The sequence below is a fragment of the Cynocephalus volans genome, chromosome 12 (genome assembly GCF_027409185.1).
Source record: "Cynocephalus volans isolate mCynVol1 chromosome 12, mCynVol1.pri, whole genome shotgun sequence".
NCBI classification, from domain to species: Eukaryota; Metazoa; Chordata; class Mammalia; order Dermoptera; family Cynocephalidae; genus Cynocephalus; species Cynocephalus volans.
The window spans coordinates 101,827,766-101,847,948 of NC_084471.1; the positions used below are offsets into that span (position 1 = coordinate 101,827,766).

Sequence of the window (20,183 nt, forward strand, 5' to 3'; positions counted from 1 at the left end):
CAGAGTGAACAGTGCACTGAGTTGCTTTATGTGTAGCAGACAGGACTTATTTTGATCAAAGTAATTGTTCCCACAATGTTTTCCAACATAAGCTTACCTGGTTATACAACATGCAGTTATTTTTATGTACAGTGGTAAGAAAAAAGAAATTTGGGATTGTTGGTGGAACACCATCCCATCATCTCAGCAGACTCATATTTCGTGTATTGAATAAACTATCTTTACTTTAAAACAAACAAACACTAAAGACTTGAGAGTAAGTCTGTTTGCAGGAGAGCATGTTTTGCTTTGTTAAATATGTAGTTAGATATGGTGTGTCCCAGTTTTTTAATATATAAACTTGCAATTCACTTTCTATTTCTCTTTCAACTGTAAAAGCCTTGGTAAGCTGGAATGAGTTACTGACATTGAAATAAGAAATTACAATAAAAATCATTCAAAGCACACTAATAATAATAATTCAAACAAACCTTAATATGTTCATTATCTCATTTAGTTTGCACAATTTTAGCATATAAGTACTTGAAAAAAAATCACACAGCTGGTAATTGTTTGACTAACAGCCAACCAAACAACCAAATAAATAAGCAAAATCATAGAAAACAAAACCATAAGAAAAGGTTGTTTACACCATACTTTTAACCAATATCTTACATAGACTCTTGGAGTAACTTTACTTCATTGATTCTCAAATGTATCAACAAACATGGAAATAATTATATCCATATTCTAAGGCACTCCAGAAAAATAATTACATCATTACTTCAAAACCCTTACTATAATTCTGGACACATACTACTTGCCAAATAAATATTAGCATTCTTTCCCACTCATTTCTCTACACAAGAAAATCAAAGAAATCAAACCTTAACAAAAAAAATGTAGGCAATAAAAATTTTTAAATAATCAAAACAAGCTTTAAACAAGTAAAGTAGAAGAGGTATAACATGGAAAGTAAAGGGCATAAAGAACTGAGTTGCCAGAACCAACTAGTAGAGGAGTCTGAGTAATCAGAAGTCAGAGTGACATGACAGAACTGGCTTATTTGGCAGAAGAAATGAAGTGTGATTAAGTAAAGATAATTTAGTTTCAGAATGACACTTCAGAGGAACTTTACTGAGGTGTAGGGCTATTTCTGGGCTGATGATGCAGAATGGTGTGGTAGAAATTGATAAAAAAAAAATTCCAGGGTACTGAAAGTTTTTCCAACAGAAATATTGAAATTCTCACATAGCACACAGATATTGATATTCAATGCTATATCCCACAGATATGTACAATCAACTATGTTCCAATGAAAAGAAAGAAAGAAAGAAAGAATTAAATACAACTCAGTGAGAGAAAGCACCACAATGTAGGACCCACATTTATCTTGCAGAAATTCTATTTTGCAAAGCGCATATGAAAATGCCAGTATAATAAGCATGGGATACAGTGTAATAAAAAAAAATCCCAAAGATGACTGATGACAGTGGCTAGAGAAGACACATATAGAACCTAAGATTGATAACTAGAGGTACATCTGGTAGATCAACTCCTAAAAAACTGCTCTCTTTATCATTGTAAGCACACACACAAACAAATGTGCGCTTGTGCATTCATGTATATGTATAAATATGTATATACACACATATATGAATGCATACATATCCATCCAATACCATAAGTTAATATAATTTATACATGTATAACAATATTCACTCTCCATATATTATATCCAACAGTGAATAAATAAGTTCGTAGTTTCTTAAAAACTACTCAAACTTTGTTTCTGGTGAGTGTGTATTTCTAAATATGTGAAAAGATGGGGAAAAAAACAATTGTGATTTGACACTTTTAATGGTTTGTCAATCAAAAAAATCTGATTTTAAATGAAACATTTAACAACCTAGCACCTAAGAGGAAAAGCAAATTTATCATCTATTAATTTCTTTCCATCTCTCCCATTCAAAGATGAACACAACAGAATAAATGGCTTCTGGCAATCTCACCCGGGTCACTGAGTTCATTCCTTTGGGTGTCTCAGACCATCCAGAGCTCCAGATTCCCCTCTTCCTGGTCTTCCTGGGGATCTATAGACTGACTGTGACAGGAAACCTGTGCATCATCACCCTCACCAGTGTTGACTCCCAACTTCAAACCCCCATGTACTTTTTCCTCTGTCACTTGGCTGTCATCAGTCTTGGCAATTCTACCATCATTACCCCTAAAATGCTGGTTAACTTCTTAGTTACTAAGAAAACCATATCTTACTATGGATGTGCAGCCCAGCTGGGTGGATTCTTAGTTTTCATTTTGGCTGAGATTTTCATGCTGTCAGCAATGGCCTATGACCGCTATGTGGCTATTTGCAACCCCCTGCTCTATATGGTGCTGGTGTCTATGCAGATCTGCTGTCTGCTGGTTTTCCTCACATACCTCCAAAGTCTGACGACAGCAGTGACTGTCACTTCCTGTGTGTTCTCCTTGTCATTCTGCTCTTCCAACATAATCAACCATTTTTATCACGATGACATTCCTTTGTTAGCCTTGTCCTGTTCTGATACTTACCTTCCAGAAATGCAGTATTTACCTTCTCGGGGACCAACTTATGTTTCTCCATGATTATTGTTCTCATATCCTACTTCAACATTGTCCTTGCCATTTTGAGGAAACGTTTCTCAGAGGGACGCAAAAAGCTTTTTCCACCTGCGCTTTTCCCATGATGGCTGTCTCTGTGTTCTATGGGACTCTTCTTTTCAATCTTTTGTGTTGCGGTCTTTTACCTGCCAGTAATCCTGCCAACTGGGCCAACTGTCGAGCTAGGGCTGTGTCTGGAGCTCACAGACCCCTCAAACCCATTGTCCAGACTGGTTCACAAGCCCTTCACAAGCCAGGCTGGGTCACCAGACCCCTCATACGCAGGTCTATGAACTAGGTAACTGGCAATCGGGTCCTTTGACGTGGTAGATTAGAAGCATGGCCACACGGGGTGGACACCAGAGGCAGTTGCCAGCTTAGTTGTGGTGCATGAGCACTAACTCCACCCACATACACACAATTCGCTTACAAAGAATGTGCCACACCAACCCCAACCACACATGAGGTGATGGGACCTGATTAAATTATCCTGTTTTCCCAACATTCTGCATGTGGATATCCACTTTTCCATGAACCATTGATTGAAGAGGCTTTCCTTTCCCCACTGTATGTTCTTGGCACCACTGTTGAAAATAAGTTGGCTATAAGTGTGTGAGCTTTTTTGTTTGTTTGTTTGTTTCTCTGTTATACTATGTTGGTCAGTTTATTTGTTTTTATGCCAATACCATGTTGTTTTGGTTCCTACAGCTTCCAGTGTTTTTGAAGTCACGACTTGTGGTGCCTCCAAATTTGTTCTTTCTGTTTAAGATGACTTATTCCATGCAGGGTTTTTTGTAATTCCACACAAATAGTAAGATTGTTTTTCCCCCCCATTTCTGTGAAGAATGTCAATGGTATTTAAAAAGAGATTGTGTTGAATGTGCAGATTGCTTTTTGTAATACAGACAGTTTGATGATTAATTCTTCCAGCCCATGAAAATGAGATATTGTTCCATTCATTTGTGTCTTTTTCAATTTTTCACCAATATTTTATTGTTTTCATTGTAAAAGTCTTTCACCCTCTTCATTAAATTTACTTCTAGGTATTTTATTTTATTGGTAGTGACTATGAATGGGATTACATTCCTGATTTCTTCTTTGGCTATTTTGTGTTTGGCATGTAGGAATTGTCTTTGCCATGAGACCATGATATCAAGCACCAAGTTTTTTAACATTTTTATTTAGTCCGATTTTGAGTGAAATATTAATTGGCCCTCTGCAAAAAAAGACATTGTCCTAAAAGTATCTCCAATTCTCAACAGCTCTCCTTACCAAATTCAGATAAACTAGTTAACAGTTATTATTTGCCACATCTATACACGTAAAATACTACAAACATACAATGGAATGTGAAAAAGTGAGAATAAAGTGAGGAAAAGTCAGTGTCTGGAAAGAAACTATATTTATGATGTTTTTCAGGGAGGTCAGAAATAACCAAAATTTAGAGTCTGTGGTATTTAGATCGATTGGTCAACTTCTAACTTCAGTCTTAAAGAAGACTAAAAATAACAAAAAAGTCACACTATGTGGTGAACATATATAGTCTCAAGGGACAACATTGGCAATAGTTTGATAGCTTTTGCCTTTAAGATTTTTGTTTTATTTGTTTACATGTGTGTTTTTTAAATTTTACTTTATTACGGGTATATTTGTCTTCACCAGCTGATATACTTGCAATTGGAGAAGTATCCTTCCCAGTAGTAGTCATTCTTCTTGGGTCTAACTAGGTGAACAGAATTGAAGTAACAGGGCTAAACTCACATTTGGGTTTATACCAATCCTATATATATAGTCAAATGAACTAAGTCAAATAAAGAGAATAGTATTATTTAATTCTAATTTAGTTTACACGTGTGAATTTTCTAAAAATACCTATTTTGTCTCTTGTATTAGTTTCCTATTGCTGCTGTAGAAATCACTGCAAACATAGTAGCTTGGAAAAAAAAATTATCATTCTAGAGTTCTAGAGGTCAGAAGTTCAAAAATGGGTCTTACTGGGCTAATGTCAAGGTGTAGTCAGTCTATGTTCTTTCTGGAATCTCCAGAGGGCAATCTGTTTCCTTGCTTTTCCCATCTTCTAGAGGTTGCCCATAATCCTTGGCTGGTATTCCACTTTCAGCCAGCAATCCCATTAATCTGACTTCAGCTCCCACTGCCACTTCTCCACTGACTCTATTCTTCTTCCGTTCCTTTCCCTTTGTGATTATGTTAGACACACCCAGATTATCCATGACAGCCTTGATATCTCAAGACCCTTAATCATATCAGTAAATTTATTTTTCCATACAAGTAACATGTTCATAGGTTCTGTGGATGAAGACATGGGCGCTTTTTAGGGGGCCATTATTCTGCCTCCTGCATCTCTTCTGGCATATTTTGTGAAACTGAGCCATCTTGCACCTGTCTTATTCAGAGCTCAAAACTATAATTTCACAAAAGTTTACACACTGCACATCAGTTGTGATGCATCAACTCAATCAACAGATACCTATGCTAAGAGTTTTTTTCTGAATATAAGAAAATAAATCTGTCATCTCTCATTGGCTACTGGCCAAAGTTCACCCCGTGGGACATTAACTCACCTACTCTTCCTAACTCATAAACTCTTCTGAGTTTATGTCTACCTCAATGCCCAGGAGGTCCTATGGTATCTTGTGTTCAAATAGGAACAGCAAAATCTTTCGGGGAGTTCAGGGACAGAGGAGATGCTGGACACAGTCATGGAGCAAGGCACTGTGTGAGCATACCTGTGAAATTAGAAAAGATGTTAAAAAGAAACCAGGAGGGTCCTTTCATTCTGCAGCTACAGCAGGGACAGTAGATTGACTTAGTTCTATAATCTCGGGATGACCTGATCAGAAAAAATTACAAGTGTGCAGATCTTGCATGGGCCACACACTGAATCCCTTTGAGAACTTGAATATTAGAAAAGTCATCAAAATTCCCCCAATCCAGAGGAGTAATAAATGCCATATTACAAATTTAAACCCCCAAACACACTGAAGGATCATGATATTTTCCTAGAAATCCATTTAGATTTCAAGGATTGTGATTATATATTCCAATATTTTGTGTAGTTCCCAAGGTTCCCTGGTTTTAATGACTTTTCCATTACATCAATAACAAAGGAAATGATTGCACTCAAGATAATTCTTTATTTTTAAAATTAAAACTCAAATTTGAGGAACTTAAAGGTCTTCAGTGGAGTTTTATTGCCCTTTATGGTCTACACTAGTTTGGTTTGATCAGCTAACACCCTCTCCCTGGGAGTCCACTGGACTTCACTCCAGTTATCTCCACTGTCACATGAAACTCCTGTGATCTGTACTTTCCAAAGAACTATCTCCACAGGCACCTTCATGAAAATTAAAATGTCATTTCAATGAAATTATGTAGATGTAGATTTCACTAAAAATTGTTGATATGGGTGTTTAATGTATACAAACTTATAGCTAGATAGAAAGACTAAGTTCTAGTGTTCTACAGTTGTCCTAGTTATCTATAATTAAGAATAATTTACTGTATATTTTCAAATGGCTAGAAGAGAGGAGTTCAACTATTCTCAACACAAAGATGTGAAAAATGTTTGTTATGATGAATGTTTTAATAATCCTGCTTTAAACATCACATATTGTATACATGCATCAAAATATCACTCTGTAATACATAAACATGTTTAATAAAAAAAAGAAAATTAAATAATTAAATGCTGGAATATGAAAATTAAAAATTATGTATATTACAAAGCCATGATAATTCAACAGCATGGTACTGAAATAAGGACAGATATTTAGACCTCATATGAAAAGAATAGAGACCCCGGAAACAATTTGACAAATATATATTCAAATGGTCTTCAACATAGGTGCCAAGAATACACGTGGGGAAAGGATAGCCTCTTCAACAACTGGTACTGGGAAAACTGACTATACAAATGCAAAATAAAGAAATAGGGCCATTGTTTTATACCACAGACAAAAAAGAACTCAAAATGGTTTAAAGATTTAAACATAAGTCATGAAACTAAAATTTTTAGAAGAGAGTATAGGGGAAAAGCTTCAGATCTTTGGGCTTGGCAATGATTTGGGGGATATGACACCAAAAATCAAGCAACAAAAACAAAATTAGATGAGTAGGACTGCATCGTACTGAAAATCTTCTGTACAGTAAAGAAAACTATCAGTAGAGTGAACAAACCTAAAAAACTGAAGAAAATATTTGCAAACCATGTATCTAATAAGAAATTGACATTGAAAAACAAACAAACAAAAAAAAAAAAAACCTAAGGAACTCCTGTAACTCAATAGCAATAATTATGGAAACAACAATAATAAGCATCTGAATTAAAACTGAGCAAGGGCTTGAATATACTTTTCTCTGAAGAAGACATGCAAATAGCCAACAGATGTATGAAAAGATGTGACATCACTAATTATAAAGGAAATGCAAATGTAAAGCATTTGAAATTAACCAAAAAACTCCATTCAGTATGTAACAGCATTTAGGGCCTAATTAAAAATCATTTACTGTTTTATTATGTAGTAAATCATTATATTACTATTTTGAACCAGGAGATAATTAGGGCATATTCCCCTAGGGGCATCTCTTGTGGATTTCATCAACAGTTGAATAAGTGCATATAAGCAGTCTAAATTATCCTTATTCATAGTGTACCTAAACCAGTATTTGCTGTTCCACAGGTAAGAGAAAATATTTTGGAAGATAGAACAGAATATGTCAAGAACAATCATGTTGTTTTTTTATTAAACACTTTAGCCACTAACCACCAAGTACTAAATAATATAGTTCTTGCCTGTTACATGTGTGAATTATATGTATTAATCAAAATCTGACTTATACAGAATCTGCCTAAGGATTAAAAATTAACATGTCTGGGAACCCAGAAAAAAATATATATATTAAATTTATGTTTATAGAGGTAAATAAATGTACTCCTAATACAGTGTATGCTTTTATACATTATAGGAAATCATTACACACACTTGCTAAAATATCTAGAATTCTGGTATTGTATTCTAATGCTCGGTTCACTGAAATCTGTTTCATGTGTTTGGATGTCAGCTAGAATTTTTTTTATGCACTCACTTTTGGGTTTAATGTTATTTAATAAGAAAACAGCTAATAGAATTAAGTGGTAAATTATCCAGTTGACCTGATGGTTTTTGCATTGGTAAGAGTTCAGTGTATCAGTGAACATGTCTCTCTTATATTTGATTCTGCAGTGAATGGCGTGAACACTGGCCACTGTCTTCTGATATGCTGCTAGAAAATCATGCATACAAGAATGTATATATGTGAAGGCATTTTCACGTTCCCTTGAGTGAAAATATTGCTCATTGTTTATAGTGAGGTGAACTATAATTTTACAAATACCTTCAAGTTTGTTCTATGAGATTTCAACATGGAGAATATCACTGAAGTTACCATATTTGTTCTGAAGGGCCTCACGGATAATGTTGAACTGCAGATCACCTTTTTCTTCTTGTTTCTAGCAATTTACCTCTTTACACTCATGGGAAATTTAGGACTCATTGTACTAGTCATTGGTGATTCCCGGCTTCACAACCCCATGTACTATTTTCTGAGTGTGTTGTCTTCCGTGGATGCCTGCTATTCCTCAGTTATTACACCAAATATGTTAGTAGACTTTATGTCAGAAGATAAAGTTATTTCATTCCCTGGATGTGCAGCACAGATGTTTCTCGCTGTTTCTTTGGGAACCATGGAATGCTTTCTCTTGGCTGCAATGGCTTATGATCGCTATGTAGCCATCTACAACCCACTTCTGTATTCAGTGAGCATGTCACCCAGAGTCTACCTGCCACTCATGGTTGCTTCCTATGTCGGTGGCATTTTACATGCTACTACACACACAGTGGCCACATTCAGCCTGTCCTTCTGTGGATCCAATGAAATTAAACACATCTTTTGTGATATCCCTCCTCTCCTCGCTATTTCTTGTTCTGACATTCACACAAACCAGCTTCTTCTCTTCTACTTTTCTGGCTCTATTGAGATATTGACTATACTAATAGTCCTGGTCTCCTATGTTTTCATTCTGGTGGCCGTTCTGAGGATGCACTCTGCTAAAGGGAGACGAAAAGTGTTCTCTACATGTGGCTCTCACCTAACCGGAGTGTCCATTTTTCATGGAACTGTTCTCTTCATGTATGTGAGACCAACTTCCAGCTACACTTTGGAGCATGACATGATAGTGTCAATATTCTACACCATTGTGATTCCCATGCTGAATCCCATCATTTACAGTTTAAGGAACAAAGATGTAAAAGTGGCAATGCAAAAAGTGTTTGGGGAAAATTGGTTTCTCAATAAAGTATATTTTCATGCTGAAAACTAATAGAAAACAATTGAGAGTGATATTCTGTACCTCAATATCAAGAAGGTATGAGGAAATGTTGGTTTTAATTTATTAGTTTAATTCTGTTCTTGGACATTTTGAAGTAAATATCATTGGCAACCCTCTCCCTATACTGTTACTATTTTTACATGCTGAAAAACTGTATCATCCAGTTTTCTTTTTCTATGTTCATTCTGATATTCGTGTATACACATGTATTTATGTTTAAAGATATATTTACCCATATATATACATAGGTGCTAAGACTGATGGTTATACATGAAAGACAAGCACACAAGCTTTTGTATAAGTAATCTTTACATGAAAATGCTGCATATCATTTTCTTTTATCTCCATATAACTCCAATTTTATAGGCTCTCATAGCTGTAGTCATAAATAATATTACAGTTATATCTGATTAACTTGATCAAATAGTACCTAATCCACAGAAAAGCCATTGCTCACATAAGCCCAGATCATTTTCCATGGAGTTCTTTGTATGTGACTCCAGTTCAAAGTAAACTTCTTCATCCTTAGGTCTCTGCATTTGCAGCAATCTAATCACAGCCTATGGTTCAGGCACCACAGACAATGTGCTCAAATTCTTAGGTGTCATTTTTGGGCTGATTGATTGGTGAGTGTCTTTTATTGTATTATACAGAGCATGGACATGAAACAAATTTCTGTCATTCTTTCACAGAAAAAAGAATCTAGACATTTTACTTATCAAGATTATAGTAAACTCAAGAAAAACAGAAGAAAATCACAATCCAGAGTAAGATACAACAGGTTGGCAGATACGACTCTTCCCAGAACTGAGGCCCCTTTTATATTTATTGGATTCTCAGTAAGCCTTGCTCCTACTCAGCTTTTGACTCTGTTTTCCTTTGGTTCCAACCACTCTGTGATGCTCTTACAGAAGCCGGCATTCCTCACTGCCCAGGCCCAAGAAGGAAAGTGTACAAAAGATCTGTACTGCACTCACATTTAACCCTGCTTAAACAGACCTTATATTAATCACGATGACCTGTCTTCCTCACAGATAAGTTTTAGTGGTAGTGTTTTCTCCTTCCTTCATCCCCTTTCATAACTTTTAATTATTATTTTGTGAACTCTTCTCTTCCTCAAGAGTTCCCTTTGTTCATTAATCACAAGACATTATCCTTAGAACACAGAGTATAACTGAAGTGTGATTTCCTAAAATGAGATTGAAAAGCTTAAATAACCCTTCAAGAGTACAAAACAGAGCATCTCCTACAGCAATATATTTCTGCACAAAAACTAAGAATTTATTTTTTCCATCTGAATAAAGGTCTTTCTGTTTTGATATCACAGGAATCCTTCCTTCAAATGTCAAAACAAAGTCATAATAACTGATATCCAATAATCTGTGCATATTCAAATCATTCCAAAAAGGACCAACCCTGTGAATGTGTGTGTATGTATGTGTGCAAATAATTAAGCCTGGAAAGGATCCTAAAAAAGATCCTAAAATCAAAATGAATGATAAAAGTTATGCTTAAAATGTTTATAGTAAGAGAACAAACCATACACTTGAGAAGATAGATACAATTATGCATCTTTTTAATTAATAAATAATAGATGAAAAACCCATAGAACCACAAAGTACTTACTACACATGCAGTTTACAAAGGAAAAAACCTATTATGGACAATGCATATACTTTAATAATGATTTGGAATATGTAAATGTAACATGATATAAAACCATCTTATACTCATAAAATTGACAAAAATTTCAAAGTTACGAACTTCAATGTGAAAGTGAGGTGACAGTGTAAAGGAAACATTCTTACTGTGCTGGTATAGGGTGTAAAAGTAACAGACACTGAAAAACAATTTGCAAATATCTAATAAGTGTATAGATTCAGCCAAATCAGAGAATAATATGCAGCTAAGTGAATTAATGTGGATGAGTTCAAAAGCAAACACCCAAGTCAAAAAAATAAATTTTCAGAATAAGATATTCAGGAATATATCATGCAAATGTATTTAAACATCTTCAAGCTTAGAGTATATTTTGTTTATGAATATAAAAATATATAGTTAAACATGACAATCTGCATGTGCATGACAAATGATGGATAGGATTTACCTATGGTAAAGGAGAACATGTGATAGGATGGCGAGGATTAGTAGAAAGAGGAAGGGCTGTACAAAGATTTTCCATTTTATAAAATATGATTTATTAGGTAAAAAATGAAGATTGACTAATATGAATATGTAAAGTCAATTGTACTCCTATGTAATATCTATTATGAAAAACAAGTACGTTCAATTTTAGAAAAATACATAGTTACATTGTTAATATTTACCAGAACTCTTAAGATTGGTAGAATCCCCTAAGTTAATTATATACTTTTTAAAAGTTTGGCAGTTTGCAAGCTCGAAGTAAAGTGACTACACAAAATCTGAAACTTCTATAAACCAAAAGCTATCATAAATTAGTTATAAAGACAATTATTTTATTGCATGCTATAGACACATACATTACAAAGCATGCATAAAAATTATATGGGCAAAATATAAAATTAGGCACTCCACTCAAAATGACATATAAATGAGCTACCCTTGTACTTTCTCCGCCTTCCTTACTTCCTACAGACCCTGGCAATCTGTGTTCAATTCCTACATATTTTTGTAATCTGAATATTTCATATGAAGGAATCACAGTAAAGGTGACCTTTGTGGCCTGGCTGCTTTAACTTAGCATGATGTTTTCAAGATTAATACCTGCTGTAGCGTGTATTGATTATTTATCTTGCAAAACCGAGACTCAATGGCTATTGATTAGCAACTACTCATTTCTCCCAAACCCCAGCCCATTGCAACCACCATTCTCCTCCCTGATTCTGTAACTATGACCATATCAGATAACTCATAAAACTGGAATCGTGGTATTTGTCCTTCTGTGACTAGCTTACTTTACTAAGAGTTGTGTCCTCCAGGTTTATTCATATTGTCATATATTGGCCATATATTGCAGGATATCTTTTAAATTTTAGCTGAAAAACATTCCATTGTATTTATATACCACATTTTCTACATCCATTTATTCGTCAGCAAATATCTATGTTGTTTACACATCTTGTCTATTTGGAAAAATACTGCAATGAACACAAGCTTGCTAACATTTCTTTGAGATCCTAATACAAATTCCTTTCAATAAATACAAAAGGGAACACTGCTGGATCACATGGTAGTTCTATCTTTAATTTTTTCAGGAAGTACTATAGTGTTCTACATAATGGATGCTCCATTTTGCATTCTCATCAATTATTAACAAGCATTCTAATTTCTCTCTCTCTTCACTCTACTGTGTATTTCTCTCTCTCTTTCTCTTTTTTTTTTTTTTTTTTTTTTTTGATAATAGCCTTTCTAGCAAATGTGAGGTGATAGCTCATTGGGGTTTTGATTTGCGTTTTTTTCATTAGTGGTGTTGAACACCTTTTCAAATGTCTGTTGGCCATTTCTATATCTTTTTTGTGGAGAAATGTCAATCCAAATCTTTAGCCTATTTATTGCTGTTTTTAATCAAGTTGCTTTTTTTTTTTTTTTTTGTTCTGTTTTGTTTTGCTTTTGAGTTGTAGGAGTTCCTTACATATTCTGGAAAATAGCCTATTAAATATATGATCCGCAAATTGTTTTAAAAATCTCTATATTATCGGGCTGAGCCCGTGGCGCACTCGGTAGCGTGCTGCGCTAGCAGCGCGGCGACGCTCCCGCCACGGGTTCGGATCCTATATAAGAATGACCGGTGCACTCCCTGGCTGAGCGCCGGTCACGAAACAAACAAACAAACAAACAAAAATCTCTATATTATGTATCCACTCTGATTGTTTCCTTCACTTTGCTGTAGCTTTTTAAATTTTGATGTAGTCCAACTTGCTGATTTTTGCTTTTTGTGCCTTCACTTTTGGTTTCTTAAAGTCATTTTGAAGACTAATATAATAAAGATTTTCCATTATCTTTTCTACCGAGAGTTTTGAAATTTCAGGTCTTATGTTTAAGTCTGTAATCCAATTTGAGCTAAATTTTTAGCACAGTGTAAGATAAGGGTTCAATTTCATTATTCTCTACATGGACAGCCAATTTTCTCAGCACCATTTGTTGAAAAGATTATTATTTCCCTATCGTGTATCATTGGCACCCTTGTCAAAGATCACTTAACTGTATATGCATGCATTGATTCCTGGAATCTCTCTCTATTCCTTTTGTCTATAATTCTGTTTTTGTGCTAATAACATACAGTTTTTAATTGCTGTGGATTTACATTATATTTTGGAATCAGGAAATAGGATGTCACCAGCTTTGTTTGTCTTTGTTTAGTTTGTTTTGGCTATTCAGGGTGTTCTGTTAATTCAAATGAATTTTAGCATTTTTTTTCAATTTTTATAAAAATAAACAAGCAAACAAGCAAAAACACCATTGGGATTTTGGTAGGGCTTGCATTGCATTTGTAGACTGCTTTAGGTAGAATGAACATTGTAGCAATATTAAGTTTTCCAGTTCGTGAATATGGGAATCCTTTTCATTTGTTTGTTGCATTGTTTAACTTCTTTCACCAGTGTTTTGTAGTTTTCAGTGTCAAAGTCTTTCCTCTCCTTGGTTAAGTTTGTTTCTAAATATTTTATTATTTTTACTATACTCATTTTTTACTATAATTATTCCCTTTTATGAATAAATAATATCCCTTTATGCACATACCACAATTTGTATAGCCATTTATGTTTTAATGGATATTTGGTGCTATTTCTACCTTTGGCTGTTGTGAATCGTGTTGCATGTACATGTCCTTGTTTCATTACCTGATTTCAATTCATCTAGGTATACACCTAGGATTGGAATTGTGGGGTCATATGTTAATTGTATGTCTGACTGTTTGAGGAATTTCTAAATTGTTTTCTATAGCAGCTGAATGATTTTACATTTTATATTCTCACCAGGAATACAGGAGGGTACCAAGTCATCTATATTCTCACAAATATTTGCTGTTGCTGTTTGTGGTATATCACTGTAGTTCTGACTTGTATTTTCATAATGCCTAATGCTGAGCAATTTTGTATGTGCTTATTTGCCTTTTGTATATCTCTCTGAAGTGAAGAAAGAACTTTTTAAGCTAGCTGTAGCAACGCCATTTTGCAAGGCACAAAACATTACCCTGGTTAAAAGTCCCTAGCATAGGAAAAGTACAGCCTGAGGTTGAGACCAGATAACGAACAGGATATCTGTGATCATGCACCTGGGCCTCCGCCCGAGGCCAAGGGCAGAACTAGATAAATCGACAACAGTTTCCAGGGTGCCCCTCAGCTGTTTCAAGGACTCCCACATAACCGAAGCTCACCCCAGGCCTTATTTGAACTGACCAATTAAACTTGCTTCTCGCTTCTGTACCCGCGCTTATTTGAACTGACCAATTAAACTTGCTTCTCGCTTCTGTACCCGCGCTTTTTGCTATAAAAAGGACCCAGGAGCTCTACTCGGCGCGCCAGTCTTTCGAAAGACTGAGTCGCCCGGGTACCTGTGTGTTCAATAAACCTCTTGTTTTTGCATCCGAAGCCGTGGTCTCGCTGTTCCTTGGGAGGGTCTCCCTGAACTGACTGACTACCCACTGCGGGAGTCTTTCATTTGGGGGCTCGTCCGGGATCGGAGACCCCCACCCAGGGACCACCGACCCACCAACGGGAGGTAAGCTGGCCAGCAGTCGTTCTGTGTCTCGTTTCTGTGTCTCGTTTCTGTGTCTCGTTTCTGTGTCTCGTCTCTGTGTCTGACTCAGTGATTTCGACTGTCCCTCAGGGTGCGCACATTTTGGTTTCGGGTTTGTTCCGGGTTGATGTGTGAGTAGCGAACAGACGTGTTCGGGGGCTCACCACCCGGCAATCCTGGGAGACGTCCCAGGATCAGGGGAGGACCAGGGACGCCTGGTGGACCCCTTGGCAGAGGATTATTGTGTTTTGGTCTCACCGCGTCTCGGGAGGCGCGCTCTGCCATCGGACTCTTTCTTCTATTTCTACGGCACTCGGTCTCGTCGCCGTTTCTGGTTTCTTTTTGTCTTAGTTGTGATAGGTCTTTGCGTCGTCGTTCCCCTATTGGAAATTTTCGAGATGGGGCAAGGTGCCCTTACGCCTCTCTCCCTTACTCTAGATCATTGGAAAGATGTCAAAACCAGGGCTCACAATCTGTCCGTGGAGATCAAAAAAGGAAAATGGCGGACTTTCTGTTCGTCTGAGTGGCCCACATTCGGCGTAGGTTGGCCGCCAGAGGGAACCTTTGATCTTACTGTCATTTTTGCAGTTAAAAAGATTGTTTTTCAGGAGACCGGAGGACACCCGGACCAGGTTGCCTATGTCGTGGTATGGCAAGACCTCGCCCAGAATCCCCCTCCCTGGGTGCCACCCTCCAGCAAAGTCGCTGTTGTTTCGGGATCAGAAAATACTCAAAGGCCACCTACAAGGAAGCCTTCCGCCCCTCCCCAACCCCCCGTCCTCCCGACACCAGATGACCTATTTTCTCTCTCTGAAACCCCACCTTACCCGGCGGCTCCGCTGCCCCCTCTGGCCCCTCAACCAAACAGATCGGCACCAGGACGAGCACCCAGTGACCCCAACCCTGAAGGACCGGCTGCAGGGACTAGGAGCCGCCAACCTCGCAGTCCGAAAGGCGACTCGGGTCCTGACTCCACCGTAGCTTTGCCCCTCCGAGCCATAGGGCCCCCAGCCGAGCCAAGTGGCTTGGTCCCTTTGCAGTATTGGCCTTTTTCCTCAGCAGATCTTTATAATTGGAAATCTAACCATCCTTCTTTTTCTGAAAATCCAGCAGGACTCACGGGACTCCTTGAGTCTCTTATGTTTTCTCATCAGCCCACTTGGGACGATTGCCAACAGCTCCTACAGATTCTTTTCACCACTGAGGAGCGAGAAAGGATTCTCCTAGAGGCCCGCAAAAATGTCCTTGGGGACAACGGGGCCCCCACTCAACTCGAGAACCTCATTAATGACGCCTTTCCCCTCAACCGACCTCAGTGGGATTACAACACAGCTGCAGGTAGGGAGCGTCTCCTGGTCTACCGCCGGACTCTAGTGGCAGGTCTCAAAGGGGCAGCCCGGCGCCCCACCAATTTGGCTAAGGTAAGAGAGGTCTTGCAGGGACCGGTAGAACCCCCCTCGGTTTTCTTGGAACGCCTGATGGAGGCATATAGGAGATACACTCCGTTTGACCCCTCTTCTGAGGGACAGCAGGCGGCAGTTGCCATGGCCTTTATCGGCCAGTCAGCCCCAGATATCAAGAAAAAGTTACAAAGACTAGAGGGGCTCCAAGACTTTTCCTTACAAGATTTAGTGAGAGAGGCAGAAAAGGTGTACCACAAGAGAGAGACAGAAGAGGAAAAACAAGAAAGAGAAAAAAGAGAGACAGAAGAGAGAGAGAGACGGCGCGATAGGCGCCAAAAAAAAAAAAAAAAAAAAAACTTGACTAGGATTTTGGCCGCAGTGGTAGGTGAAAGAGGGTCTAGAGATAGGCAGACAGGGAACCTGAGCAACCGGGCAAAGAAAACACCTAGGGATGGAAGACCCCCTCTAGACAAAGACCAATGCGCGTACTGTGAAGAGAAGGGTCACTGGGCAAGAGAATGTCCCCGGAAAAAGAACATCAGAGAAGCCAAGGTTCTATCCCTAGATGACTAGGGGAGTCGGGGTTCGGACCCCCTCCCCGAACCTAGGGTAACACTGACTGTGGAGGGGACCCCCATTGAGTTCCTGGTCGATACCGGGGCTGAACATTCGGTATTGACCCAACCCATGGGAAAAATAGGGCCTAGACGGACAGTTGTAGAAGGAGCGACAGGAAGCAACGTCTACCCCTGGACCACAAAGAGACTTTTAAAAGTTGGATATAAACAAGTAACCCACTCCTTTCTGGTCATACCTGAGTGCCCTACTCCTCTGTTGGGCCGGGACATTCTGACCAAACTAAAGGCCCAAATCCAGTTTTCTACAGAGGGCCCACAAGTAACATGGGGAGATCACTCTACCATGTGCCTGGTCCTAAACCTAGAAGAAGAATACCGGCTACATGAAAAGCCAGTTCCCTCCTCTATCGACCCGTCCTGGCTCCAGCTTTTTCCCACTGTATGGGCAGAAAGGGCAGGCATGGGGCTAGCCAATCAAGTCCCACCAGTGGTAGTAGAACTGAGATCAGGTGCCTCACCGGTGGCTGTTCGACAGTATCCAATGAGCAAAGAAGCCCAGGAAGGTATCAGGCCCCACATTCAAAGGTTCTTAGACCTAGGGGTCTTGGTGCCCTGTCAGTCGCCCTGGAACACCCCTCTACTACCTGTAAAAAAGCCAGGGACCAATGACTACCGGCCAGTAGCTTATCTATCAAAGAAACTGGATCCGGTGGCCAGCGGGTGGCCAACCTGCCTGAAAGCGGTTGCAGCAGTGGCGCTCCTTCTCAAGGACGCTGATAAGTTAACTTTGGGACAAAATGTGACTGTGATTGCTTCCCATAGCCTCGAAAGCATCGTGCGGCAGCCCCCCGACCGATGGATGACCAACGCTAGAATGACTCATTACCAGAGCCTACTACTAAATGAAAAGGTAACGTTCGCTCCCCCTGCCATCCTAAACCCAGCTACCCTACTACCAGCCGAACCGGAAGTCACCCCAGTGCACAGGTGTTCCGAGATCCTCGCCGAAGAAACTGGGACTCGCCGGGACCTAAAAGACCAGCCATTGCCTGGGGTGCCAACTTGGTATACGGACGGTAGTAGTTTTATGGCGGAAGGTAGACGGCGGGCAGGGGCCGCCATCGTAGATGGCCAGCGGACGGTGTGGGCGAGCAGCTTGCCGGAAGGAACGTCAGCTCAAAGGGCCGAACTGGTGGCTTCGACCCAGGCGTTGCGCCTGGCTGAAGGAAAAAACATCAACATCTACACAGACAGCAGGTACGCTTTCGCCACTGCTCATGTTCATGGGGCAATATATAAACAAAGGGGGCTGCTCACTTCGGCTGGAAAAGACATTAAAAACAAAGAAGAAATTTTGGCCCTGCTAGAGGCCATCCACCTCCCCAAACAGGTCGCTATTATCCACTGCCCCGGCCACCAGAAGGGAAGCGACCCTGTAGCCACCGGAAACCGGAGGGCCGATGAGGCTGCAAAACAAGCCGCCCTGTCGACCAGAGTGCTGGCAGAAACTACCAAACCTCAAGAGCCAATCGAACCCGCCCAGACAAAGGCCAAGCTAGGAGAACTCACCCCTGACCAGGGAAAAGAATTCATTCAACGGCTACACCGGCTGACACACTTGGGACCAGCAAAAACTTCTCCAATTGATAAACCGCACCAGCCTCCTCATCCCAAACCTCTCGTCTGCAGTCCGCGAAGTCGCCAGTCAGTGTCAAGCTTGTGCCATGACTAATGCGGTCGCAACCTACCGAGAGACCGGGAGGAGACAACGGGGAGATCGACCCGGCGTGTTCTGGGAAGTAGACTTTACAGAGGTAAAGCCTGGCCGGTATGGGAACAGGTATCTGCTAGTATTTGTAGATACTTTCTCTGGATGGGTAGAAGCTTTTCCTACCAAAACGGAAACGGCCCTGACTGTATGTAAAAAGATACTAGAAGAAATCCTGCCCCGTTTCGGGATCCCCAAGGTGATCGGGTCAGATAATGGCCCAGCCTTTGTTGCTCAGGTAAGCCAGGGACTGGCCACACAACTGGGGATAAATTGGAAGTTACATTGTGCGTATAGGCCCCAGAGCTCAGGTCAAGTAGAGAGAATGAATAGAACCATCAAAGAGACCTTAACTAAATTGGCCTTAGAGACCGGTGGAAAAGACTGGGTGGCCCTCCTTCCCTTAGCGCTGTTCAGAGCCAGGAATACCCCTGGCCAGTACGGTCTAACTCCCTATGAAATCCTCTACGGGGGACCCCCCCCCATACTTGAGTTGGGAGAAACACTGGGTCCCGATGATAATTTTCTCCCTGTCTTATTTACCCATTTAAAGGCTCTAGAAGTTGTGAAGACCCAGATTTGGGACCAGATCAAAGAGGCATATCAGCCCGGTACCATAGCTGTCCCCCACCCGTTCCAGGTCGGAGACCGAGTGCTGGTCAGACGCCATCGACCCAGCAACCTTGAGCCTCGGTGGAAAGGCCCGTATCTGGTATTGCTGACCACCCCGACCGCAGTAAAAGTTGATGGCATCGCTGCCTGGGTCCATGCTTCCCATCTCAAGCCTGCACCACCCCCGGCACCAAACGAGACCTGGGAGCTGGAAAGGACTGATCATCCTCTTAAGCTGCGTATTCGGCGGCGGAAAAATGAGTCCACCGGGTAAGAACCCTCACCGGCCTGTGACCCTCACCTGGAAGGTACTGTCCCAAACTGGAGACGTTGTCTGGGTCAAACAGGCTGCCCAGCCTCCTTGGACTTGGTGGCCCGATCTTAAACCTGATGTATGTGCCCTGGCGGCGGGTATTGAAACCTGGGATATCCCGGGATCCAGTGTATCGGCCTCCAAGGCCCAGATCAGACCCCCTGACTCAGACTATACAAAAGCTTATAATCAGATCACCTGGGGGGTCCCAGGGTGCAGCTATCCCCGAGCTAGAAACAGGCTTGCCGCTTCCCCCTTCTACGTGTGCCCCCGGGATGGCCGGACCCTTTCAGAAGCTAGAAGGTGCGGAGGGCTAGAATCCCTATATTGCAAAGAATGGGGTTGTGAAACCACGGGGACAGTCTACTGGGGACCTAGTTCCTCATGGGACCTCATAACTGTAGAACGTAACGGTAGCAGTAAAAGCTGTGACAACTCCGGCTGGTGTAACCCCCTTAAAATAAAATTCACAGAGAAAGGAAAAAATTCCAGAGATTGGGCACAAGGAAGAACCTGGGGACTAAGGTTCTATTTGACGGGAAACGATCCAGGTGTACTGTTCACCATTCGCCTAGATATCACCAATATGCCAACTGTGGCAGTGGGCCCCGACCCCGTCCTTGCAGAACAGGGACCTCCTAGCAACAAGCTGTTCCCAATGACTAGCAGGCAACCCCCCGCGGCACAAAGGAGCACTGCTACACAGAGCCTCCTATCACCAGGCACTCTACCCCCCACCACGGGTGACAGGCTCTTTGGTCTTGTACAGGGGGCCTTCCTAGCT

The 20,183-nt window shown here is 40.3% G+C and overlaps 1 protein-coding gene and 1 pseudogene across 1 annotated transcript; both read left to right on the plus strand.

Moving 5' to 3' along the window:
- Positions 1-1,971: 1,971 nt before the first annotated feature.
- On the plus strand, positions 1,972-5,440 carry LOC134391781 (olfactory receptor 8J2-like; annotated as a pseudogene).
- Positions 5,441-7,996: 2,556 nt separating this feature from the next.
- Positions 7,997-8,998, plus strand: LOC134391782 (olfactory receptor 5T2-like). Its single transcript, XM_063115725.1, has one exon. The coding sequence runs from the start codon at positions 8,042-8,044 to the stop codon at positions 8,996-8,998; it is 957 nt and encodes a 318-aa protein (XP_062971795.1). The 5' UTR covers positions 7,997-8,041.
- The last annotated feature ends 11,185 nt before the right edge of the window (positions 8,999-20,183 follow it).

Bases quoted from the DNA above. Each gene is read 5' to 3' on its own strand.
- LOC134391782 (XM_063115725.1), top strand. From the start codon at position 8,042: ATGGAGAATATCACTGAAGTTACCATATTTGTTCTGAAGGGCCTCACG.